The sequence below is a fragment of the Sciurus carolinensis genome, chromosome 10, assembly GCF_902686445.1.
Source record: "Sciurus carolinensis chromosome 10, mSciCar1.2, whole genome shotgun sequence".
Taxonomy (NCBI): Eukaryota; Metazoa; Chordata; class Mammalia; order Rodentia; family Sciuridae; genus Sciurus; species Sciurus carolinensis.
The window spans coordinates 79,920,115-79,947,786 of NC_062222.1; the positions used below are offsets into that span (position 1 = coordinate 79,920,115).

Consider the following 27,672-nt stretch of genomic DNA (forward strand, 5'->3'; position numbering starts at 1 on the left):
ATGATAAAATAAATGAGAAAGAAAGGGAGATCTTTCTTATAGAATAATTCCATCTAATAAATGTAGGAAGAATGATGGAATTAGAAAAATCTCCATTTGGCAGCCATCATAGCAAAATCGATTCAAGCAAGAATTATGAATAGATGTTTAAAAACCAGTGGGCGAAAGTATGATGAGTATAAACACTGTCTCAAAGTATAACCAAGTGATAAAAGCTAACATTACTACTAAGGGCATATGAACATCATGTGCCTCTGATATGATGCACAGAAAAGAACGTAACAGTGCTTCTCTGGCATTTTTGTTAAAAATACGTAACCTAGATATAAGGAAACAGCAGAGGGTGTCAGACTGAAGGGAATTCTTCACAGTAATTGTTCTATACTCATTAAAAATATTGAAGTCATGAAAAGAAAAGACTGAGAAACAGATGGCCCAAGACTAAGGTGACATGATAAGTAAGTTAATGCAATTTATAATCCTGAATTGTGTCCTGAACCAGAGAACAAATTAAAATTTTTTTTTGTTATAAAGGATATTAGTGGGATAATTGATGAAATCTGAATCTCTTATATCAATATTAATACCTGATTTTGTAATTATTTATGTTTACATAAGGGAATGCCCTTTAAAGAAACATACTGAATTGTTTAAGGAGTAAAGGTACATCATGTCAAGAAAAATTTTAAAATAAGATCTCTTCTAGTTGCTTTTTAAAATGTTTTTTAAATTGACACCTAGTAATTATACATGTTTATGGAGTACAGTGTCATCTGGATGCTTTTTTATGGATAGAAGACACATGGCAATCCACTAGTTGTCTGGCAGAGTGCCCATAATAACTATCACTTATGGGTTTCTTTGAAACTCCTAGATTTACTCATTAAGTAATTACCACTGAGTGCCAATGTATCAAGCACAGTACTAGGCAGAGGATGAAACCCAAAGAGTGGAAATACAAAGAACTCAGGGAATTGGCAGCTTACTGAGAAAGAGAAAGACAGAGAAAATAAAGAGAATGATAAAGCAAATATAATACATATTAACATTTGAGGAATGTTCGTGAAAGGTATATGAGATTTTTAAAAACTATTTTTGCAACTTTTCAGTATCTATGAATTTCTTTCAAAATAGAAAAAAAAAGTGTGTAATGCAAAAGCTATTAGGAAGGGAAAAATAAAAGCAGAAGAAGGTGATTGCAGTTTACTAGAGTTTTATGAACAACTTACAAAAGTTGTACCTATGTTAGGTCACATGAAAAATCTTAGCAAATTCCAAAAAGCATAACAACTAGGCTGTACTCATAGCTCATAATACATTAAAATTAACAAGTAAAAACAGAAACTTTAAAAATCCAAATGCCTAGCTATCTCCATTACCTGTCTTTAAACAATAAGTGAATCAAAGAAGTCTAAACTGCATTTTCAATTTATTTAGAAAACAATATTGAATAAAATCTATGGGCTATGATCTAAGCTATTGGGAAGGGAAAATCCACAGCCTTAATAAAAGTATTAAGAAATAATAACAATAAACAAATCATATACTATTCTGGAAGTTAGGATCAAAACATTAAAACTACTCAAAGCTCAGGAGAAACATTGCTTTTTCTCTGTTCTTCCACAATGGTCAGTCAGTATGTGCATACAGAGCATTTTCAGTGTGACAGTATCAGGTGCTATCAGAGGCCAAGAGAGTTCTTCCCTCATGGGACTTACAGATGTGTTTGTGTGTGTAGAAGGCAAGAAAGGTTATCAGATATTAAATGATAAATTCAACACTAGTCAGTGTTTCTAGTGTACTGTCACTTAATAATAGTAACTTCTATTCTAATTGTTTCCCTGTTGCCTTTCTCTGCCTCGCCCTTTTTGTCTCTCCTTGTTTTTTGTGTTTGTTTCTTCTCTCCTCCCATATTCCTTCTTCTATCTTTCCACATTCCCTGAAGACACTGTATTTCAATTACTTTTGCCCATCCTGAGCCTCTATGCTTGATACTGTGTCACTCAATGGTGGCTACTGAAAGAATGAATCCAGTTTTAAAGTCTCTTCTAAGCTATTACTAAGTAGACATTCTGACAACAGAGACAACCTGTAGACTGCCATTTAGCTTATATTTATATAAAAATAGGAGAATCTATGAACTATAAAGCAGAGAGAATGCAAAATGACAGAATACAAACAAGCTAGTAGATCACTTAAGCAGCAGTAATTGAAATTTAAGGAGGAGTTTTAGAGGAACTCAAATCTAACTCACCTATAGAAGGCTTGAGTGAGATGTTTTGTTGTTTTTCTTTGTGTGTGCGTGTGTGTGTGTGTTTTGCAGTGCTAGGGATTGAACCCAGGAGCTCATGCATGCTAGGGAAATGTTCTTCCACTCAGCTATACTCCCAGCTCTTGAGATATTTTAATATGGGTACTGAAGGAAATCAGTAGGTCTTTTATTTTTCAAAGACTTTTGCTAAAGGTTCACATTTAAGGCCTTGAGGTAGGAATGTAATTGGAGTATCAGAGGAGGGGGCTGGAATGGTGTAAGAGGAATAGTGGTAAGAAGAGAGGTGGAAGTAATGAGTAAGGCCTAGATCAGGTAGGCCTGGTAGGCCATGGTAAGTACTTGATATTTTGTATTGTCTTTGGAAGGTTTTGGGGATCTCATCTGATTTACAGCTGTAAAGGATATGGCTATTATGAGGAGGATGGAATATAAAGAAATAAAAGTGAAAGCATCTCAATCAAGTAGAAAACTCTTGGAATAGGCAATGGTGGCTTAGACTACTAGTAGTACTAATAGTGATGTGAAGTGTCTAAATCCAGAACAAATGAAATTAGAGGGAACAGATTTCACTACTGTGAAATCAGAAAAAGAATCCCTTTCCTACTGTGTGTGTGGTATCAGAAAAAGAATCCCTTTCCTACTGACCTCCCTGCCTAGTCTGTGGGAATTTGGATTGTTTCCTGGAGATTATTTTGAAAGTTAGAGAGATTAGTTAGCAGATCCTCCAGTCATTCTAAAACGTTGAAAGGAGCCTAAACCTGGAAAGAGGCTGTCTGTCACTATCAGAGGCATTCAGAGGGCACAGACTTGAGAGACAGGAGGTGAAAGTTGCCACCTAGGAGAATAGGTTAGAGTTATACTCAAATTGAAGATATATGGATCTTCTTTTTCCCAGTAAATTTCCTTTTTCATACATACCCTAGAGCATGGTTTGTTAGAGGCCTGCTTTTGTATAGCCATAGAGCTAAGAATATTTCTTGCATTTGAAAAAGGTTTATAAAGGGTTGGGATCAGGATATGAAACAAAGACCATATGTGTCCCTCAAAACCTAAAACATTTACTATCTCGTCCTTCACAGTAAAGTTTGCCAACTTCTAGAGCAGCAGTACCAACATCACCTGAGAACTGTGAGAAATGCAAATTACCAGGTTTTAGCACAGACCTGCTGAATCAGAAAATCTGGGAGGCATGTTTTAACAAACACTCCAGGTGATTCTGATGCACTATAAGGTCTGAAAACCACTGTATCAGGGTAAATGGTAAGGAATATTTATAACAGCATTGCACATTAGTACCAAACTGGAAACAATTAAAATGCTAGTCAGCAGTAGAGATAATAAGTAAATATGGTAATACAGTAGAAATGTTCTATGTAGCTTACAGTTAAGAACATGCACTATGGAGGTGATTGCTTGTGTTTGAAATTAATAGTAGCTGTGTCTTTGGGTAAGTTCCTTGACACCTCTGAACCTCAGTTTCCTAATCTGTTAAGTGGGCATAAAAATAGTAATTAGAATTGTGCCTGGTATTATATTTAAAAGGTAATTTGCATGTAATGTATTATGCTTTAAGGAAAAACATCTGAGATCCATTTAATAAAAGTGATGATCTGCCCATATATTTTGCACATAACAAAAATATTAAGTGATCAAAGTAAAGTCATTGTAAATTTTGGAGGCCCAAAAGTTGCTATTGCATTGGTGCACCTGTTTTTACTTTCGTAAAGTAAGTTATAATCGCCCTTATAAAATTGTGAAAACTGATGAAACGCTTTTGCGTCATGTTTGATAGGCATTAATAAATGTTTTAAGACATTAAGAAATGTTTTTTCTTTCTTAATCAACCTTTCATTTCTTTCATCACTTCTCTACATTCCAAAATCCTTCCGCTGCCCTGACATTCTCTGAAAACTGCCAGTTTCCAGAAAGGGATAAAGAGGCATCTTTAAAGACTTGTCTATTTGCCCTAATCAAGACCAGGAGTCCATTGTTGTCCACAGCTAAGGCCAGGGGCAAGTCTGGTCCTAGACGTGGGACAAGACTGTGATCTTGGTATTTCCCGGGATTTCAAGCCTTTTAACCTTAGTAGGTGAAAGGCTTCATATGTATTTAGCTATGCTTAAATACATAATGGCCACACAAAGAAAGTCTTTCATATTTTTCCAGCACCTCAGAGTCTAGCACCTAGTAGGCTCGCAACATAAATTCCTTTGAACTATTAGGATATGATTCCTCCATGGGATTCAAATTCATTTCCCAGAATGGATTAATAAATGAGTTTTGTGTACAAACAGCTGAAACCACAGGCTCGAATTACTGCTTCTCTAGGGCAGCAAACTGAAAACACCGCGTTAGGGGAGATTACTAAATTCCCTCCGTATTAACATTACTAAAGGGATCAGGAATATAAGTCGACAAGACATAGCGCTGCAGGGAACCAGCTCCTGTTCGCGCCATCTGGAAGAAGGGCAGACAGGCTGGAGTCCCAACGCAAGAGAAAGCAGCCTCCTTGTGACGTCAAATCAGCGGACTGTCGCCCCGGCTTTAGGCCGGTTCCGGTTCCCCGGCTTTCCGGGCGCGAGTGTACGCGAGCGCGGCGGCGTAGTGCGCCTGCTCCGCAAAGGGACGCGAGAAGGTTGGGTCCGGCTCGCGAAGGAGATGCGTGATTGGCTGACGCTGTGCTGGGGGGTTCCCTGGCCCTTTCGGCAGGGGTAAAACAATAAGAGGGGGCGGTGGCAAAGGGGGCGGGACGTCCGTGTTCCTTGTCGTTCGTCGCATCGCCTGGCGCCCGGGAAGAGGTGGTTGTGAGGGAAGCGGTCTCGCGGTTCTCCGGCTTCCGAGGCTTCTGGTTTGTCGCGGGGAGGAGGCGGCGAGCGAGAAGAATCCGCGGTAGCCGATCCTCGGCGACTCTCCTGCTGACCTCCGCGCGACGTACCCGCCGCCGCTGTTGGTTGGAGGTGTGTACGGGGGCCGGGAGGGGAGGTCGGTGTGGTGGTCGGAAGGGGACATTCCCTTTGCGCTCCGCGGCTCGCGGCAACCGTTCTGTGTGTGAGCTCCGGTGTCCGAGGTGTTGCGGCAGAGAGGGACATTGTTCTTGCCGGCTGTCTACGCTGCGGTGTGTGCGTGAAAGAAGCCGAGACTTTCCTCAAAGGTGAGGAATGGGAGGCCTTGTAGGAAGGGAGGTGACCAGCGCGCGCGGTGCGGACGGAGGTCTCCGAGGGCACAGGTGGGGCTAGGATTTGGTGGGGATGAGATGGCGAGGTGGGCAGAGGGACGCAGCAGCTCCCGAAGGAGCGATGAAAGCTTATGCGGGAAACGGGGGAGTGGGCTCTCTGGAGAGGGTGTTGTAAGGTGGGGAGGCCACCAGCCTTGTCTCCCGAGTCATTTGCACCTCTTATTCCTGGTTGCTTCGGAGCGGGGACGCGGTCGCCGCCCCACCCGTGGGGGAGGGGAAAAGAGGCTGTGTCGGCGGAGGCAGAAGCGACGCAGATGCGAAAGTAGCGGCCTCCGGGCACCATTTCTGTGCATGGAAACAGAATCCGGGTTTGAAGGCAGCCGCCGCTTCGCTTGCCGGGTGCTTAGTGTTCCGGCGTCTGTGACACCCACCTCCCTTCGAGTTTATTCCGAACGCGTTCGGATACTAGGGTTTTAACGTGTGCCTTCTAAGTCCCCTTGTTATGCAGATGATCCTCTGCTAACCCGGGAATAGAATATTGTTTTGTTTTGGGGAATGAGAGGAAGTTAAGCTTCCCTAGATTGTGGATTTTGTTAGTTGAATCTGATCGAATTTTTCCAGTGTCTCTGAAAGCACATTTCTTAAGATGGCCCTATGTTGCTTTGGGGCGAATATAGATTCGTGTCTACAATTTTCCGCATAGATCGATTTTCTCCCAAGATGTAACTAATTTTTTAACGGATTTTTGGCAAGGTGCCTTTGCCTCTTAAAAAAAACGAAACACGTGCACCTAAACTGTAATAGGAAAGTTGTCCCATTATTTCCCTGTATGTGATTGTTATTAACTTGGGTTAAAATACTGATTTTAGGTTCAAGGCACAATACCTCGTGCTGGTGTTTCAACATTAGAATTGCAAGTACCTGATCTAGGAACCATTAATTGCAGTTAAGGTAACAGAGTCTCCTAGAGTGGGAGATGATGGTAAATCCTTGTCCATCTCCTTATTTGGCAGTTAATATAGTCTTAGGCCTGTGTACAAAGTTTCAAAGTAAACATTTGACCCTGCCAAATCCAGTGTACCTTTTGATATCCAAGACTTCTGATTTTAAGTAGGTTTGATAACTTTGAACCTTAGGATTGAATTGTGTTGTCTTGGCGATATTACCGTATTTTTTTTTAATGTTTAGAATTAGTCATTTGTGTTCTGTTAATGACAATCTCAACAAGTTGTTTGATTCTGAAAAATTATCAAGGAATTGTAGGGAAAGTAAATACCTTAAATGGATTGCTTATTATCTCAGTCTTGCAATGGTTCAAGTTGTTGAATATACCGGGTTGAAATATTAATTGTGAGGGACAAACATCAAGAAAAGCACAAACAGTGGAGTGAACCAGAATGCTTGTGGAATGGATAAAGATCAGAAATAGAAAATAAGAAAGAAGAAAAGTCATTTAATTGTCAACTAGACTTATTAATTTAATAAGTTCACTTAGAAACTGAAGAGTTGAATTGTCATTAGGCAATTTCTGGCTTAAAGAAATTGTTGGCACTGTTGATAGCAGGGAACATAATGCATATTTTATTTATGAGAGATTAAAAATCAAAATTTAATATCATGGCAAATTTATAAATACTAAGTTTTTAAATTCTTAGCACCTTATTTATCTTGCAGAATTATATTTTCTAAACTGCCTTAAGAAGACTTTTTTCACATTTTATGCTGAGTGGCTATTAAGACAGTGACCCCTTTTCACTGCTTATTTTGAAAGGTACAAATTATTTTGAAAGGTTCCAAACTTAAGTAGAAGCCTATTTTAATACCATAGTAGGTATGTTGGGAATGACTTTTGTACTTCCTGTTGTATTATTGTCCTATTCCTTTGCTTTTTTACTTCTCCCAACAGTTTCAAATAAGCTTGAGAGTTGGATTTTTTAAATTAATTTTTTATGTTCTTGATCCTTTGGCAGTTCTTTCAAAGCAGATGTTCTTAATCAGGTATCATCATGAAAGCATTACTAGAGGCAGGAGACCCTATTTCACATCCTTTTTCTTATTTCTATAAGGGACCTTGATCTCTTTTCCTTGTGCTTTAAATAACATTTTTCTTCTCTATAAGTGAAGCTAATACCCTACCTATTTTAAGGAGATAAAGGAACATACAGGTTACTTGTTAAATTTTAATGCACAAGCCTGTAATTCCACTGGCTCAGCAGGCGGAGGCAGGATGATCTTAAATCTTAAGTTCAAAGCCAACCTCTGCAAAAGTGAAGCACCAGGCAACTCAGTGAGACCCTGTCTCTAAATAAAATACAAAAAAGTGTTGCAGATGTGACTCAGTGGTTGAGTGCCCCCTGAGTTCAATCCCGGGTCTCCCCCTGCCTCCCAATTTAATGCATAATATAAATGCATGCTTTTGTTTTGGGAACTTTCCATTAAAAATTTTTTTTAGTTGTAAATGGACACAATACCTTTATTTGTTTTTTTATGTGGTGCTGAGAATTGAACCCAGTGCCTTTCACATGCTAGGTGAGTACTCTACCACTGAGCCACAACTCCAGCCTTCCATTTCTTAATGTTTGTTTACTTTGTTGGGTTCTGAACATCAAAACTTGCTCCCTTATCTTTGGGACCTGAAAAAAGAAGAGGCTTAATCCTTTACTTCCCATTGTTATTTATTTCTATTACTATAATTCTTAGCTCTTTTTTGAGCTTTCATTTTATGTTCTGCCACAATGAATTGGAGGTCACTGCTCTAAAAAGGTATAGTACTTTCTTAATTGTTAATTTCACTTTAAACAAAGACCACCAGGAATTTTGGAAAGTTTCAGTATTAATAGGGGACAGATGATTGAAAAATGGGTTCTTGACTCAGGAGAATGGGCATTGGCCTGACAGTGTGAGTCCACATGGACTCCAGGAAACTAGGAGTAAGCATCCTATAGTGGAGGTAAGCTGGGTCTTAACACAGGTATATCCATAGAAAACACAATTTCTGGTAAAGAAAACTGCAACCTGTTACTGGAAATATTCTTTCTATAAGAAGCAGGATATAAAGTTTATTTTTCTAGATTTTTTTTTTTCCTTTTCTAAATGTCATATTGTTTGGTTTATTGACTTTTTTTTAAAAAATAAGGAAATGTGATAAGTGATTTCTTCTTAGCAGTCTTTGTTTTGACCATTTTCTGCAATAATTGAAATAACCACCAAAGAGTGATTTGAACTTTTCATGCAAGTAATTTGTAGTGAGTGAAGTTTTTGACCATGTTTTGATGCTTATTAAGGTCGAATGTTCCTTACCTGAAATGCTTGGGATCAGAAGTGCTCAGATTTTGGGGTATTGGGAGTTTGGAGTATTTGCATAGTCTTCACCAGTTGAACTTCTTCTAATTCAAAAGCTGGAATGCTCCAAAATCTGAAACTTTAAAACACTTGTGGCCAGTTACTTGAAGTTATCAGTTAAAATTAGATTTTCTGTAGATCTAGCCATTTTACACTGTAGGGTTATGGAGAAATCTCTTTAATAAGAGCGTGGAGAGAAGCCATTTCAGAGGTCCCTAATAACAGTTAAGAATTGATGGAATACAAATTTATTTTTCTTGGATTACATTGCCTTTCTATTGTAATCTGCTCTGATAATTTTCTGTCTTTAGTGGATTTAAATTAATTTTATTCATTTGCCCACATTGGGTGCATTGCTTTTACATGACTGAAATCATAACCTCGGTTGTAACTTTTTTTTTACTGGTTTTTTTTTTGTGTGTGTGTTTTTGTTGTAATTCTATAGTCTTTGACAGTATAGAACTGCATGTGAACCATTATACTGATGTTTCCATAGCTTATCATTTAGAAACATTAAAGTGGAGAGTGCTTTTTAGGATTTAGATAGCAAAATTTCCTTTTATTTTTTCCACATAGCTGATCATTTTTAACTCTGGCATGGTGTTTTTAGTATGTTCCACCATTTCCATTTCCTAAATTTTATTTTCAATTAGTAACATTGTAAATACACACAGACCATTAAATATTTTGTCAGACACATTGTCACTAGTGTTGGCATAATGGTAATGAATACTTTTTAATTTTACTAGTAAGTGCTCAATGAATTTTCACACTTCTTTTTTTCTAACAAGTTAGCAGTGGAACTTAAGGCTTCATGCACAAAAGTGCTTTGCCTCTGAGCTACAGCCCCAGCCTAATTTTCACACTTTGACCCTTTATTCTAGAACCATATTTCTAACTGGTAACATGCTTATGTTAGATGTTATTAGAAGTGGAATGAGAATTTAAAAATATGATTTCAAAACTTAACAAATTTAATGTATGCTCTTTGTAATAGACAGCAGTACGTTTAGACTCTGCCCCCATACCTAACTCAGGTATTTGTTTCTGTACCATACATTTTTCAAAAGACAAGACTGATATCATTGTTCTACAATTGTGATTATTGCTTAACTTTTGTGGACATTCTTGTTTACAGTTATAATTCTTTCCTATTTTTTCTTTTCTTTTCTTTTCTTTCTTTTTTTTTTTTTTTTTTTTTTTTTTTTTTTTTTTTTTGCAGCACTGGTGATAGAATCCAGGGCTTTGTACTTGCTAGGCATGTACTCTACCAGTGAGCTACATTTCTGTCCCTCTTTATTTTATTTTGAGACAGGGTCTGACTAAATTGCCCAGGCTTGCCTCAGCCTTGTGATCTTCCTGCTCAGCTTCCTGAGTAACTGGGATGACAAATGTGTGCCACCATGCCTGATTTTTATTTTTTTAATGAGTGCATGATATTATAATCAGTTGGAATTGAACTGTCAAATTACAATCTCTAAAAGGATGTAGCAATTAATATTTTTACCAGCACCATATGTGAAAGAGCCCGTTTTCTCCCCATACCCTTAATAATACTATTATGAATTATTTTCAATTTTGCAAACTTAATAGGTAAAAAAGATGGTGTCTTTGAATAAATTGTCTTTTTTGAACTGTGAATATTGTTGATTACAGGATACCGTGTTTCTTTTGTATAAATACTTGTTATGCAATATATTCATAAATGTAAAGTAATTGACCTAATTAAGCAAAATTGAATTGCAAAGTTTTAAAAATTGGGGTATAATTTGTGAACAATAAAAACCTATTTTGTGTGTAGTTGTATGACTTTAGACAGTCATGTAGTCATGAAATCACTACAATCAAGCTAGAATATAGACCCATCACCCCAGAGGTTCTTTTGTACCCCATTATAGCCCTAACTTCCGTGTACTTCCTGCTCTTGATATCTGTAAAGTTTTGCCTTTTACAGAATGTCATTATCCATAGAATGTTAGTCTTTTGTGCCTGACTTCTTTAGTTTAGATTAACACTTGAAATTAAATCATGTTCTTGCATGTGTCCATTCCTTTCTATTGCGTATTATTTAATTATTATTTACAGTTTTACTGGAATTGTTTATTCATTCGCCTGGCTAGTTTGCAGTTTGGGAGTGTTTATTAATAAGCTACAGCAAATAATATGAAGATTGTTTTATGGACAAAATGTTTTCATTTGTCTTAGGTAAATACATTGGCATGGGATTTCTGGGTAATGTATGTGTATGTTTAACTTTATAAGACTCATATTGTTTAAAGTGTATCTACTTTCCCTTTCTATCAGTTATCTCATCCTTCCAGTTATTGGTGATTTTAGATTTTAATATTAGCCATTATTATAGATGTGTTATGTCATTGTGGTTTTACTGCATTTTTCTGTTCATTAATGATTTTGATCATCTTTCGTGAATTTATCTTAGTGAAGTGTATATTCAAATCTTTTGCACATTTTTTAAATTCGATTTTTAACATTCTTACTAAGTTAAGAGTTCTGTATATATTCTGGATACATGTTTTTTTATCAGCCACATCGTACCGATACCTTCTTTCAGGCTTATCCTTGATGCATTCTTTATTAATATCGAGTATTATTTGTGGTACTAGGGATTGAATCCAAGGTGTTCTACCACTGAGTTACGTTCCTGAGCCTTTTTCAATTTTTTATTTGGAAACAGGGTCTCACTAACTTGCTGAGGCTGGCCTTCAACTTGAGGTCCTTCAGCCTCAGCGTCCCAAATTGCTGGGATTATAGCCATGTACCCTACATTCATATCTTTAAATGGACAGAAGTTTTAAATTCTAATGAAGGTACAGTTCACCATTTTTTTTTTTTTTAATGTTTTTGTGCTTTTTTGTGTCTTATTGAAAAAAAATCTTCACAGTCACAGTGATTTTTTTTTTTTTCCTGTTTTCTTCTAAAAGGTAGAGTTTTAGGTTTTGTATTGAGGTCTATGGTCCATTTCCAGTTAATTTTGATACAGGATACAAAATATAGGTAAAACTTTTAACTTTATTTTTTTAATGTGAATGTTGGATATTTCAAGTCATTTCATTGAAAAGACTAAATGTGTTACCTTGATGCCCTTGCAGATAAATTGACTATATATGTGAGAGTCTATTGTAATGCTTAATTTCTGAAATATAATTATCTCAAATAGTTCTTAAAATCATCTGTTAAACTGGGCATGATGGCACAGTCCTATAATCCCAGCTACTATAGTATGCTGATGCAGGATGATTGCAAATTCGAGGCTTGCCTGGGCAATTTAGCAAAGCTGTCTTTTTAAAATGAAATTTTATAAAAGGACTGGAGATGTAAATCTCAGTGGTGGTACACTTTCCAAATGTGGAGAGACCCTGGGTTCAATCCCAAGTACTTAAAAAAAAGAAAGAAAAATTATGTGTGCTAACCTGCTATACTTAATTTATTTGGACCTTTAATCACAAAACTCTCATTTCTAACTTAATATTATAGGAGTAGTATGTTTTCATGTAAATGTGTACTTATATCCATTTTACATCTAAATAAGCCTAGTAATGTAGAAGATGAACTTTTAAAAACATCTGAAATTGCATGATCAATCATTTAACTGTTTATTAACATTCCTCCATAACAGCTGTATTTACTGTCGAAATATCTTTGTGTTGTGTTGTTTTGTTATATCCCTGAGCTATATCCTTTTTATGCAGGACCTCTCCAAGTTACTGGGGCTGGCCTCAAATTTATAATCCTCCTGCCTCAGCCTCCTGAATCACTGGAATTACAGGCATGTGTCACCATGCTTGGTTTTATCTTTGTGTTTTAATAGGTTGTTTCTTTCTTCTGAAGAGGTCTTTAGAATCAGATACATTCAAAATTTTTCTCTCTTTTAGTTCTGGTTCAGAATATTATCATTTTCTGCATGTTATGTTTCTACTTCTAATTCAGGCAATATATTCTTGTTGGAGGGTTTGTAATTTTATCACTTAAGATAATTATGTTTAGGAATTCTCTTTTGTTCTCTTCGTTTCTTTGAACAGCAGAGCATGTCTATCTTTTTTACTATAGCTTTTCCTTGTGTGGTTTCAGGTGCACATACACTGGATGTTCACTAAATAGAATGATTTGTTGTTGCCTCTCTCATTCACTCAGCTTGTTGAATAACTGAACTAAGACACAGTCTTAGAGAATGAAAATTCAGAGAATGATATTGAATGGCAAAGTATTCATAACAGTACAGGAGTGAGAAATGTAGTGGGATATACATTTGAAAAGTTGGTTAGAACTGTGAATGCCAAGTATTATTTCCTTGGAGGGCCTAATATGCCAAACTGAATTCAGGTGTTTGGATTTTACTCTATACAATGTATTCTGTACATGATACAAGACCCTGGAAGACTTTTCTTCTTTTATTTTATTTTTTATTTTTTTAAATGCTGAAAGACTTTTGAGGGAAAAGCTATAATATCTGAATTAATTCAGGGGGAGTGAAATGGAGGAAACAATTCCAAGAGATTTGAGTTGTCAGAACTTCACAGATTGAATGGCAAAGCTTAGAGTAAGAAAGTCACTTAACAACTCAGTGTTCATCTAGAAGGAGGAGACACCACTAATGAAAATCAGAAAACAACTCTCTCTGTATTGGGGATGCATATATTGAATTACCTATGAATTCATGTGTGGTATTCAGCACATGGTTAGAACTGCACAGGTAAAAACTATGTGTGTGTGTGTGTGTGTGTGTGTGTGTGTGTACACATACAGACACACACACACACACACAAGATAGCTGAAGCTATTAGAATATCTGAAATTGCCAGACAGGTTAGAATATAGAATTGCGAAGACAGCAATTTGGTGAGAAGGGAAGTTGCTTTGTCATTGGAATTTTAGATTTAGGTGGGGAAGTGGCTTACCATGATAATTCATACAGGTGAAGGATTGAGGAAGTCATTGGATTGGTGCAAAGAATTGTGAAATTCCAGAGAATTGCATTCAAGGAAGAGCTAAGTTATAATATTTGAGAGGGGAATGGAGAAGAGGAGTACTAAGATAGTTGCACAGTTGGTAACTTAGGGCAGAATATGATTAAAATAAAGTGCCATGATAAAGGCCCAGAGTACTTTGAAAGTTGAGAGGAAAGAGTTCTGTTTTGTTGATGGTGCAAGATTTTCAGGGGGACAGTATTTTTAACTGGGTTCAGATGAATGCAGAGAGTTTCAGTCATTATACTTAGGAAGTTATGAAATAAGTGTGGAGAAGAAGTCAAAAGTCCTGATTGTTTTTAATGGACTTCTAGAATCTTAGTGTTGGAAGAACCTAATCTTACTCTTTTGGATTCCTTTACTATATTTCTACTAAATTGTTCAGTTAAAATCTAGAAAACCTAGAGTGACAAGCTATTCATGAAGTATCTCTATTGGACATTTGAATAACTGGTTATTCTTGCATTATATTAAATCCAAATCTATCTTCCTGTAATTTGTACTTAGAACTGTCAGCTCATTTTAGACATTTCATCTGTATTAATATAACCTGAGATTGTCTTGGAGGCAGACCCATCGTATTACTGTACTGAACTTCCTTTATTCTCAATTAAAAAAGTAAGTTTAAACAACTTATATATATTTGTTGCCTAAAAGCTGAAGTTTAGTTAATGGAGGAAAAATGATAACTTCGGTAAGATTTTTTTTTTTAAGTCGTGGTGTGTTTTTCCTTGTTTTTGTTTCTTGGTGTTACCCACAATTGAACACAGGGGCTCACACATACTAGGCAAGCACTCTACCACTGAGCTATACATAGTCATTTTATTATTTTGAGACATGGTCTTGCTAAGTTGCCTGGGCTGGTTTCAAACTTGGGATCTTCCTGCCTTGGCTACCCAAATAGGGATTATAGTTGTGTGCCATGATGCCCAGTTTTAAAGTTATTTTGAAGTGTAGGAAATGAGTATGTTGTAGGATATAAAGCCCGTGTGACTTTTTTTTGGTCTCACTTGTATGTCTTATTTCTCCTTTACTACCTCCCAGTGTGTGTTATTGAGAGATTTAGAAAGGATGGTGACAATTGATTTTGAGTAGTTTCTTATGAGAGCTGGAGTAGAAATTAACTCTAGGCAAATGGAGAGGAAACATTTTAAGAAAATGTAATGAATAAAAAGAGATGTTGATAAAAATTCATAGGGACTTAAGGTAGGATGGGCAGAGTTGAAGAGTGACCCTCAACTCTAAAAGGTAGTCCAAGCTCTATAAAGTGAAGTGAAGCTGAATATAAGCATCTTAAGATCTGTATAAATAAATAGTATTGCTAATGTTTTTAATTGACAAAAGATTTGTTTATGAGAAAGCCTTTGTCTGTATAATGTTAATGTGCCAGGGTACATTCTATATTGTGTCTTATTATACATTGGCAGTCTCCCTGTTTTCAGGTGTCATTGCAAGATATGGAGTTTAATACATGAAATAGCACTTTCTCTAAAGCGTGGTGATAATTGCTCTTATCTTTAAAGGTGCTAGAGCAGCCTTCTGAGGATTGTTTTTATACGTAAGTATCCTTTAATCTTGCCTATCTTTGGAACTGTGTGATCCTTTAGATTTGACCCAAGATTTCTTCTCAATTTTTATTTTAGGAAATTGCGATTCAGAAAGAATGAGACTTTTTCTTGATCATTGATAGGTAGTTAAAACCTTTTTTCTCACTCTCATGTTCTGAATTTTGTTTTGATAACTTAAAAAAAAACCCAAATCTAAAAATTGTTTACCAGTTAGTTGAGTGCGTAGCTGTGAAGAACAAAAATGACACTATTCTTTCTTTTTGTAATCACATTTATTCTGAATATAATTTCCTCACGTATCCAAACTGCCTTGTTCTGTGGCTCATCTATAACCTATCCCAAATATTTCTTTTTGTATACCATTCCTTATTTGTTGAACTAATCTCCCTGCTCAAGGGTAGAAAATGGGAAGGTGGGCAGAGAAATGGAAGATGGGTGAAATGGCAGTTGCTCATGAAGGACAGACTCGTCGTGTATTAGTCCATAAGTAATGAGGGTTTTTTTTTTTTTTTTTAAACCTTCTTATTTTCCTCTAGTACCTTCTCTTTCTGGTTGGTTTCTATCAATTAATTATATCTTGACTTTGTAAATTGAGTCATTTTATATAAGAGTGGTAAAGACCTGATTTGTAAGTACTGTGTTGAAACACCTTCTTAGTAAAACATATTCATTTTCTCTTACTATCTTCTGTGGGAGCTTCCTGCTCACTTTAAAAGAAATAGTGGACTATGCAGAACCCATTTTGTAAATTATTTCATTCACTATTTGAGTTTCATTTTTAACGTTTCCTCTTTACTCTTTTGAATCAGTTATGCTAAATAATAACTTACTGAATAATGATAAGTTGAGTATTACCTCTTCTGCACTTTTAAGTTGATACTTTCATGACCAGCATACCTAGTGACTGTATATATAGTTGAGCGATTTGAAACCTCTCTCGAACTTTGTTATAATGAATCTTTCATGTATTTTGACTTGTCTTTGATATTGATATGTGTACTTGGCACCTTATTATTTTGTTTTGAGAAAAAACCAAATATGTAAGGACAAAAATGGTAGTTGAAATATTTATTTTATGGATGTGATGGGAAATTTGGGATGAAAACAGTGTTACTGTACAGGATTTGGAAATACAAAAGATATTAAAAAAAAAAAAAAAAAAACCCAATCCCTAATGGCATTTCTTTCTTCTTTCCTTTCTCTCTTTCCCTCCCCACCCCTCTTTGGCAGTACTGGGGTTGAACCTAGGGCAACTCTTCACACTGTACTACATCTTTAGCCCCCCAATAGCATTTCACAGTTTGAAGAAAATTTTGTACATAATTGTATTATCCAGAGGGTATTTTATTCTAAGTCTCTCTCGCTCTCTCACTCTTTTTTTTTGTACTGGGGATTTAGCCCAGGGGTACTTTACCACTGAGCTACATTTCTAGCCTTTATTTATTTTTTATTTTGAGGCTGGGTCTCACTAAGTTGCTTAGGGCATTGCTTAGTTGCTGAGTCTGGCCTTGAACTTGTGATCCTCCTGCCTCAACCTTCCAAGTTCCTGGGGTTGCAGGCGTACCCTACCTGGCCCTCTATTATTTTAACATCCTTGTTACGATATTAAAATGAGTATAATTTCTACATTTTAGAAAACTTCACTAGATAAGTCTACTTTTTTCATCTCTCATTATTTGGAATAAAAATATTAAGTTGCTAAGCTTTGCTACTGTGTTTTGTTTCTGGTGGTGATGGGGATCCACCCAAGGCCTTGTGCATGCTAGGAAAGTACTCTTACCGCTGAGGTGCATTCTCATCTCAGCTTTGCTGCCTTTTTTTTTTTTTTTTTTTTCCTCCTCCTGACCATTTTATTTCATTTTATTTGTTCTTTTTAGTTATACATGGTAGTAGAATGGTAGAATGTATTTTGGCAAATTATACGTACATAAAGTCTAACTTATTTTAGCTAGGATCCTACATATGCAGTGTTACCCTGGTCATGTATTCTTCAAATTAGCAAGTGAGAGTCCTTTAATGCTTCATGGTAGTTAGCCTAACTACCTTATTGGAAGTTTTAGGTCTAGGGAAAATCAGATACTTGAAATGGCAGTATTTGGATATGCTTTGTGAATTTATTATTTCAAAGGTAGGTGAGGCATTATAAAACATTTATACATAATTTGAGAATTTCAGTACAGTTGCAAAGGGAGAAGAAAGGAACCTAATAAAGCATGATGTAAAGTTGAATTGGAAGTTGCAAGAAGTGTGTAGTGCCTACAGTCTTAACTATGTTTTGTCATGATTGGTACCTGACTTTTACGAAAACAGCATTTTTTTTTTTTTTTGCGGTGCTGGGGATTTGAACCCAGGGCCTTGTGCTATTGTAGGCTTTTTGACTATGAAAATTTTTAGTTGTTTATAGGAAACCTATGTTTGAATTTGTTAAAAATAGGAATTTAGGCAGCATTTTGATTTGCCCAATAGATAATAATTGATTATTGTTCAGTGATTTGAAGTATAATGGAAAAGGATGCTTGATTTTTATATACATATGTATAAATATAAAAATGCTTGATTTTTATATACATATGTATAAATAATTTGTATTTATGATTGAACCCAGGACCTTGCAAAGCACTCACTCTACTAATGAGCTGTACCAGCATCCCAATTAATTTTTTTTTTGAAAAACAAGTCATATTCAAGTTTGCATATAGTTTTGCCTCTCTTCTTCTCAGTTCCTAATGTTGTAATTTTGGTTGTTCTGGGTGCTATAAGCATAAACGATGAGAAGTTGTATCTATTTTGAGCTAATTTTTCTTGGAATTGGAATTTATTGAGAATAAGAAAGTACTTTCTCCTATACCGAGGGTTAGGGAAATCAAGAAAAGGAATAAAAGGAGATTGAAACTTTTGATATTGGGAATTACTATTTTTTTGTTGTAATTTTTTTTTTAACTGGGAATTTGAATGCAGTGTTTCATGCATGCTAGACAAGTATTATTCTATAGATGTACATCCCCAACATTCCCCTTTACTTTTTTTTTTTTTTTTTTTGCGGTACTGGGGATCGAACTCAGGGCCTTGTGCTTGTGAGGCAAGCACTCTACCAGCTGAGCTATCTCCCCAGCCCTCCCCCTTACTTTTTTTTGGAGCAGGGGAGACAAGGTCTTCTATGTTTGCCATCCATGCAGGCCGCCAACTTTTGACCCTCCTGCCTTAGCCCCTCAAGTAACTGGGATTATAGGTGTGTGCCACCAGGACTTTTGTTGAAAATTAAATGTAAATGAATAATGTTAATTTTATTTATTTCCATTTATATGTCTTAAGAAAACATTTCATGGGATTGCAAGTTTGAGGCCAACCTCAGCAGCTTAGCAAGGCCCTGTCTCAAAATAAAAAGAGATGGTGATGTAGCCCAGTGGTAAAGCACCCCTGGATTAAATCCCAGTCCAAAAAGAACCAATGAAATAAAAATAAGAAAATGTATTTCATGGTAGTTTACAAAGATGACTTTTTAAATAGTTAATTATTCTTGTGTTTGCTCCCTCAGCATTTGACATTGTGCAGCAAAGAAATGGTTATGGAGAAGCCCAGTCCGCTGCTTGTAGGGCGGGAGTTTGTGAGGCAATATTATACTTTGCTGAATAAAGCTCCAGAATATTTACACAGGTAAATTTTAAACAAATTATTTAGTGTTTTTATTTAGTTTTTTTTTTTAAATTACTACATACTTTTTACCTTTCCTATCTCCTCATAACTTGACAGTATCTTTGTAAACATCTCTAAGCCATATCTACTACTTTTTACCATGTAATGACTAAGACCAGTATTTTTCTAAAGTTTTGACTACAGCCCACAGTAAGAAAAATACATCATATCCCAGTACTTAGTACATTCATAGATTCTCTCTCTCACACACACACACACACACACACACACACACACACACTTGTATATATGCACATACGTACTTTTATGTATACTCTTGAATTTTATATTTCATTAAAATAATAATGTGGGACTTGACCAACTAATGGTCAGTTTGAAATTAGAAATAATGTCGTAAGGCATATTTGAGCTTTCAGTGTTGGGCAATGAATCAGTTATGCTCTTAATGAAAATTTGTATATGAATCTACAAAGTAGTATTCCTGGGTAAAATAGTAACAGTAGCCTTGTTTACTATTTTGGCAAGAGTTGGACAGCTATAAGCTTATTTTCCTAGAGATTGAAATGAAATTGATTTATATTGTGGGTTCTTATTTTGCTCTAGGTATATCTTAGCAAGTGGAAGGTAAGATTCTTAAAAGAATCAGGTTTGTTAAGTATTGCTATAGAACACACTAGCCGAGTGAGTTAAAGAGAAATATGTCATTGTCACTTCCTCTGGGAAAGACTGTTAAGATTTAAATCTATCCATGGAGTTGTCTTTTTTGTTTGTTTGTTTGTTTTGTCGGTGCTGAGGATCAAACTCAGAGCTTCACGCATAGTAGGATATGTTCTGCCACTGAACCAGCATCCTTAGCCCTTCATCTATAGATCTTCTTAATTAAGTGTCCTAATTAGATTTTGTAATTTATCTTGCACTGTTGAATTTGTGTAATATTCTTTGCTTTTCTAGGGGCGTTTTTATAATTACCGTTTTGTGCTCCTTTCTGAGTACTCAAGATACGTATATCATCTCATGTAATCCTTCTGGAAGTCTTTTAAAGTATGGGTGCTTTTAAAAATGAATGAAAAGAAAAAAAGATAAAGTGCAGATGCTTTTATTACAATTAGCATGCCGCCCCTCCTCTCAAACCCCAAAATGAATAGCTGTTTTTGTAATTAAAAAAACAAAGATGTTCTTGTTGACAGTGTATGTGAGAGAGTTTGGGAGGAAACTGGAATTAATAGAGTGCTTTTCAAAATCTGGAATTTGGACTTCTCACAATATGGGATTAGCATTTTTTTTCTTCTTGTAACAATAAAAGCAAAATTTAGAATAGTAGGACTGTACAGTATCATGTTAAGTTACAGCACAGACTTCTGTTTTATACCTAGCTTATTTAACCACTTTCCCCCTTAAAATCAAGATTGTTATAAATTTTTCACTGGTATAAACAACACTAAGAAATATCCTTAAACATGCATTTTTGTGCACCTTACCTAGTTAGTTATATTCTTAGAAATAAGTTCTCAGAATTGTTGCTTCAAAAGTATGATCGTTTCTCAGGCTTTTCATACATACACACACATGCACACACACACACACATACTCTGCCAAATTTTCCTTTAGAAAAATAATGGCACTTTGCATGCTTTCAGTAGCACATGAGAGAAAATACTATAAATTTTAAATACAGGATAGTGCTAAAAAGTGTGGACTCTGGAGTCAGTGTCAGGGTTCTTGTCCTAGCTGCCCTACCTGATGGGTATATGACTGTATGGGGAGTTCGTTTAGCCTCTTCTGAACCTGTCTACTTATTTAAATAAAAGTGTTTATTTTATGAGATTGTTAGGATTAAATGAATCAATATATGTCATGCACTGGGAATATTGCTTGGCACAGAAGTACCTCTTAACATATTCTATTATGGGAGATGAATTCTCTCTGAAAAAATTAGCTTTACATTTTTGATAACCTTAATTTAGAAAGATGTTAATTCTAATTTAGGTAATGTCAGAGAAAGTCAATTTATCATCTACTTAGGAGCAACATAAAAATATTAATGAGAAATTAGATGCTGAAGTAACTGCATATTTTTAACTTGGTCTTTGAATTATTTCAATTTAAAATCTAAACTGTTTTAATTGAAGCCTTTGGAATTAGTAATCATTTGTAGTTCTGAGTCTTAAATGGAACATCTGATTTCCAGACAAATCTAGATAATAAGTTTTTTAATCTAAAGAAAAATGAATCTTATTAGAGCATTTGTATTTAGAGTATACTTGGACTATTTCATTCTTACACTTGAAATAAAGATATGAGGAGGATTAGAAGAGAATAGCTAATGATTATCATCTTAGTATGCCAGGTACACTGAGCATTCTGTGTATTATTCATTTAATTCTCATGGCACGCTGTGGAGGTAGTTACTACTCTACTGTTTTGTAACTTAGGAAATTGCTGGGCACACATCTGTAATCCCAGCTGTATTCCCACTGGCTCAGGAGCCTGAGGCAGGAGAACCACAAGTTCAAAGACTGCCTTAACAATTTAGCGATGCACTAAGCTACTTAGGAAGAGCCTGTCTCAAAATTTAAAAAAAGAAAAAAAAATTGAAAAGGACTGGGGATGTGGCTCAATGGTTAAGCACCTCTGGGTTCAATCCCAAGTACCAAAAAAATAAAAATAAAATATATATATGTATATATGTATGTGTGTATATATATATATATCTTCAATGAAACTGAACATAAATATTTAAAATGAAGTAACTTGACCAAGATTACCCATCTAGTTAGTGACAGCTGGACTTTGGCCCTAGTCTGACAGTAGGACTCTGCCACTTATTAATTCATTAGTAATCCATAATTATCATTGGTTTTATAGGTTTTATGGTCGGAATTCTTCCTATGTTCACGGTGGAGTAGATGCTAGTGGAAAGCCCCAGGAAGCTGTTTATGGCCAAAATGTAAGTCATTTCACATATATTTTAAATGTCTTTTTGTGTTAAGATAGAGATTTCAAAATGACTTTTTCTTCAGTATGATCATTAGTTGTAACTGGGATGCGTTTCTGTAATTGCCAAATGTGCTTGGAGTTCTTAAACATACATCCATTTTGTTTGAAACATGGTGTTACTTTGGGATGGATACAATGGAGGAAATGTGATGTTTTATATCCTTGATGATTGTACATGAAATAGTTGAGTTAGTGTAAGTTTCTCCAGATGTCAGATAAACCCTGTGCAGGAATGCACAGAAGTATATGCTCTTTATGACTTAATAGGGTAGGAAGACTGTGGAGAATGCGGCACTGCAGTTAGACTCCCAAGAATTTAACCTTGCCAAACACAAAGAATTTGGAAGTAGAAAAGTGACATCAGTAAATATCACAATAAAGTAAAATTAGGTGTGAAGTCAAGGGGCAGTCAACACTGTGTGAGAATGACTACTTAAAGAAAAATGGGAGAAAACTGTATACAAAGCCTTGATTACTGTACAAAATCTCAGAGCCATTCTGATTTCTTGTATAGAGAGATGAAATGTTGAGAATGGTCTTTTTCAGAGCAGCAGTCTGACACTGATATGTAACATAGTGGAATGGATTCAAGCGAAGCAGGAAGATTAAGTAGTTAACATTTTAGAATTATGAGGAAATCAAGTGTAGGCAATGGTTTTTGTTTAAGTAGTGCAGTATCACAAGAATTTGTATTTCCTCCCCTCTTTTCCCTTTAAAAGGATATACACCACAAAGTGTTATCTCTGAACTTCAGTGAATGTCATACTAAAATTCGTCATGTGGATGCTCATGCAACCTTGAGTGATGGAGTAGTTGTCCAGGTCATGGGTTTGCTGTCTAACAGTGGACAGCCAGAAAGGAAGTTTATGCAAACCTTTGTTCTGGCTCCTGAAGTAAGTTTTCACTTCCCTTAGTTTTCATTTACATGATGTAGTCTTTTTATGATGTAGTTTTTTAATTGTTGGTTGAAGTGTTCAAGAGTTTCTTTTAATAGGTTTAGATTTGTGTTTTTGAGAAATTTTATTTGATCTATTGAAACAATTTGTGTGTCCATATGCTATAACTATGGAATTAGAAGTTAAGTACTGATACAAGTATGTAAATGGGTGATTATGTATATAGACCTAATACAAAAGTATATTGGTATATTTTATTTATTTTGCAGTGCTGGGGATCAAACCTAGTGTATGCTAGGAAAGTGCTCACTGAACTACTTCCCTGCCCCTGTACTAGTATACTTTAAAGGTTACTTACAAGGGAGTAGGGGTAAAAAAGTTATGTTGATTAATTGGTCCTGATTCTTTTCTATTGAGAAGAGTTTTAGTTTTACATTAGATTAACATCATTGTTACACTTAGCTTTGGCAAATTATATTGAATTCAGATTTTGTTATTAAAATTAAAATGATATGCCATATAATTTGTTCTTTTTATGTAGTACTGAAATTATGGGTATTCATGGAGTATTTGTATGTTATTTACCTGTAGGGATCTGTTCCAAATAAATTTTATGTTCACAATGATATGTTTCGCTATGAAGATGAAGTATTTGGTGATTCTGAACCAGAACTTGATGAAGGTGAGATTACCTTGAAGATAAAAGGGTTCTGCCAATGATTTTAAGGACTCTTTAGTTTAAATGAAATGTTTAAAATTTGGCCTTTTACCGGAACTAAGTCAGACTTTCTTTTCTTTCACCCTTGTTTTTTGTTAGGAAAGATAGTGATGTTTGTTATATGAAATTGTATTAGAGTCAAACATAAGAAAAAAGGTTTTCATTAGTCTCATTCTATTTGGGTAATCATAAGTTGGGTGCCTATTATATACACTTCTTTTTTCCTTTTTTTTTTTTTTTCTCCTTTTTTGGATCCTATACTTACCCGCACTTTTATCAAAATGGAGTTAAAATACCCTAATGTATTTTTGTTGACTGTCCATTTTGTGGTTAATACTATAATTATGTGATTGATATTCTGTTAATGTACAATGGTTTGTTTCCTTCTCCATAATTACTGCTTTATTGAGTAGAGGTCACAAGGAAATTGAATTATGTATTTTAGTTTATTTCCTGTTTTCCTTTTCTAATTAATACATCTTGTTAAAATAGAGTACAATAAATACTTTATCTTGCTTGTTCTGTTAAGTTTCTTAAGAAAAAATATTGCAATTGAATATCTTTGTGTAGTTTTTTTAACTAACATTACACTTCCTTAAACATTTAAAATACATGTATTAATAATTATGTAAACCCACTTAAAAAAATGTGACTTATGTATTGTCAGAGTCAGAAGATGAAGTAGAAGAAGAACAAGAAGAAAGACAACCATCTCCTGAACCTGTGCAAGAAAATGCTAACAGTGGTTACTATGAAGCTCACCCTGTGACGTAAGACTAGTATTTGCAAGGTTACATTTGGTTTGAACTACAGTGTGGTTGCAAGGTAGTTTTTGTTCCTAGGATTGTTGTTGGAAGTTTAAATTTATTTATTTATTTTTTTAAGCTTTTTAGTAGTACTTAGGATCAAACCCAGGGCCTCATGCATACTACCCAAGCACTGTACCACCAAGCCTCACCCTCAACCCCTGGAAATAAATTTTTGATAAAACTACCTATTGGGCCAGAATGTGCATTCCTATTATATGTATACAAGAAATTTGGACATAATTGTTTTACTTAAATTGAATATGGTTTGCATCAAAGCAGTGATTTACTAATGATGCAGGATTTTTAAGGCACAGAGTAAGCATTCTATCTTATATAAAACTTTGTAAAATAAAGGGGTTAGAAAACATTAGTATTATTGTAAAAATATTCTTGGTAAGTTAGTTTTAAAATTGTTGGGTTGAACTGGGGATGTGGCTTAGTAGTAGAGTGCATTCCTAGCATGTAGGAGGCCTGGATTTGATCCCCAGTACTGCAAAAACAAAAAAATCCAACTTGTTATAGAACAGGTTATTGGCTTATAACTAGTTATGTTCATTAGACTGGAGATTGAATTTTATCTTACTTGAACTGATCATTTTATGCTGAAGAATAAACTAAACCCTTTATTGTAGTAATGGCATAGAGGAACCTTTGGAAGAATCCTCTCATGACCCTGAACCTGAGCCAGAATCTGAAACAAAGACTGAAGAACTGAAACCACAAGTGGAAGAAAAGAACTTAGAAGAATTAGAGGAGAAGTCTGCTACTCCTCCTCCTGCAGAACCAGTTTCTCTGCCACAAGAACCACCAAAGGTTAGATCAAAGGAATTCTTCAGACCTCTGACATTATACTTTCATATTTGGTGTCATTTATGAAGCATGACTTTTGTTTTGTGTTAAATTATTTAATATAGTAAACTATACATTTTTTATGTATATGAAAGAAGCTGTGGAGTTTTTTTTATCCTGAAGAAGGTGCATTGTTTTTTTTCGCCCCTCCCAAAAAGACCCCCCAGTAGTGAAATTTATAAACTTCAGATTAATCTTTGTCTGTATTTAATGTTTAGTTATATACATGAAATTATTTCAGGCCATGTATAAGGCTGTCAGTTGCTCTTCCTTTCTGTATTAAATCCTCTAAGCACAGATGTACCAGGAATCACGTAGTTTCCCAACTTAAGTTGTTCTATAATAAAAAAGAGATGCTTATTGTCTGTGGTTTAAATGGGATCAGTTTCCTTACTACACCAATTAACTGTCTTGTAAAGATGAGTGACACCCATAGTGTATCATGTAAAACTTCTTTTATCTCTCTGTAAAGTAGAAGGTTTTAAAGTATGTTTGGGTAGTGAGAGGAAGAGATTCCTTGTCAATTTGTGAATGTCTGTTAAAACTTTCAGTTAGTATTCTTATTCTTTCCTATCTTTCCCCCTTTCCCCTTAACACCATCACACACCCTATCTTCCCCCAACGGGGGAAAGAAATCTGTCCTATCAGGTTCAGCTTTTTCTAGCATGTCTAGTTGTTAGTGGTTTTGTTTGCCACTCGCTCATCTACTTAGAGTATGTAGGAACTTGATTGTGGTTTTATTTAGTAGTTCAGACAAAACATTTATAATCATGCATAATGAGATTTTGAAAGCTGGCACATAGACTGGCATGTGTGTGTGTGCCTTTCTTTTAGGAATCCTCCAATATAGAGCAATAGTTTAGAAATGAAAAGAAAATATATATTTGGAAGTTTCCCTATAGGAATGTTGGTGGTTTTCCATGATTAGTAGTCTAGGTTTGTTGCATTTCCTGCAGGCTTTCTCCTGGGCTTCAGTGACCAGTAAAAACCTGCCTCCTAGTGGTACTGTTTCTTCCTCTGGAATTCCACCCCATGTTAAAGCACCAGTCTCACAGGTAACCAATCTGTGAACACATTGGATTGTATCCTTGTTACATTGCCAATTGCTTATTTTTTTAAATACTTTTTTAAATGAGTCAATCAGCAGTTATGGATTAAATATACAAAAAAATTGTATTAAATGTCAGTACACCCACTTTAAATGCCAAATCTCCATTCATCATCTGCATAGGTGGTATTTGGGGTTTGGGTGTGTGAAATACAGATTAAGTTGGTTTTACCAATATATAATATCGTCATTTAAAAGGCTTCTTAAAATAACACAACAAAAAAAAAGTTCCTTTTAAAAATTCTAAATTTTATTTTGCAAAAATATTTTAGGTAAGACATTTGGAAAGGCACAAAGTAGTGTGGCATTATGAAGAACTATTGTTTTTAAAAAATAGAAAGCTTTTTTTAATATACATTGCCTAAACTCTCAGTCTGTAAGTGGTTCACACAGTTTAATTGAAGCCTGTACCAACTTATGACTGTAGTGTTCACCTTAACTGATTGATCATTCCAGTATTCTGCTTTTTGTCTGTTTGTCATCTTACCCATTTCAGAACTTTCCAAAAATGTGAAAATTAAACACTGGCTACTTATGATGTTTGTTAGATATAGTTTAGATTAGCTAAATTTTATTTTATTGGCATAAAGGGTGTCCAATTCTTTTTTCCCCACATTTTGAGTAAATTTCATTCCACTAGATTTACATCTAAGATTGTTAGCATATGTTCCTTATGTATGCTCTAAACAGTAAAACTTTGAGGTTTCAAAAGTACCTAGTAATTATTAGGTCTTTCTGGTGTTTTATACATCATAATCAGCTATGTAATAGAATACACAGTGCCATAATACCCCCTTCCTTTTTAGTTAGATATTCAGGAAATAAGTGGTTACCTTAAATCACAAACCACACTCCATCTGAACAAAGAGAATTAGTTTGCCCAGTATCATTTATGCTTTTCAACTCAGTTTCAGACCTGATAAGTGACTTGTGACTTTTCTTTTGAAATCTTAATTTTCTATCAGATTTGGATTTGGAACTTTTGGGTTGTTACTTCATTCATAGATTTGGTTACATTTATTTAAAATAGTTAAAAGTTTATTAATGCTTATTGTACCTTTCATATGTACTAGGCATTGTGCTAAGCACTTCATATTTATTCTCATTGAATCCTTTCTTCCACCCTGTGAGAGCAGGTACAGTATTCCCTGTTTGGAAATAAGAAAATTGAGGCCTAGAACAAAAACCCATGATCATACAACTAAAATAACAAGATTGGGGCTTGATTTATGTAGTTCAACATTAGATTCCATATGTGACTCATGCAGACCTACACATTTCTTTAGAACCTTGCTGAAG

General features: G+C 35.2%; 1 protein-coding gene across 7 annotated transcripts in view; it reads left to right on the forward strand.

Moving 5' to 3' along the window:
* Positions 1-27,672, forward strand: part of G3bp2 (G3BP stress granule assembly factor 2) — a 76,832-nt gene that overhangs the window by 40,248 nt on the left and 8,912 nt on the right. Inside the window, exons 1-9 of one of the 7 annotated variants that reach the window (XM_047565785.1) lie at positions 5,011-5,229; positions 15,217-15,332; positions 18,878-18,996; positions 21,862-21,943; positions 22,713-22,886; positions 23,481-23,571; positions 24,275-24,377; positions 25,049-25,229; positions 26,222-26,320. In XM_047565785.1, coding sequence (XP_047421741.1) covers positions 18,902-18,996; positions 21,862-21,943; positions 22,713-22,886; positions 23,481-23,571; positions 24,275-24,377; positions 25,049-25,229; positions 26,222-26,320 — 825 coding nt within the window. In that variant the 5' untranslated portion in view covers positions 5,011-5,229; positions 15,217-15,332; positions 18,878-18,901. Of the gene's footprint in view, positions 1-5,010; positions 5,230-5,277; positions 5,424-15,216; positions 15,333-18,877; positions 18,997-21,861; positions 21,944-22,712; positions 22,887-23,480; positions 23,572-24,274; positions 24,378-25,048; positions 25,230-26,221; positions 26,321-27,672 lie in introns of those variants that run through there. The other 6 variants (XM_047565782.1, XM_047565780.1, XM_047565784.1 and 3 more) reach the window with 6 other exon arrangements.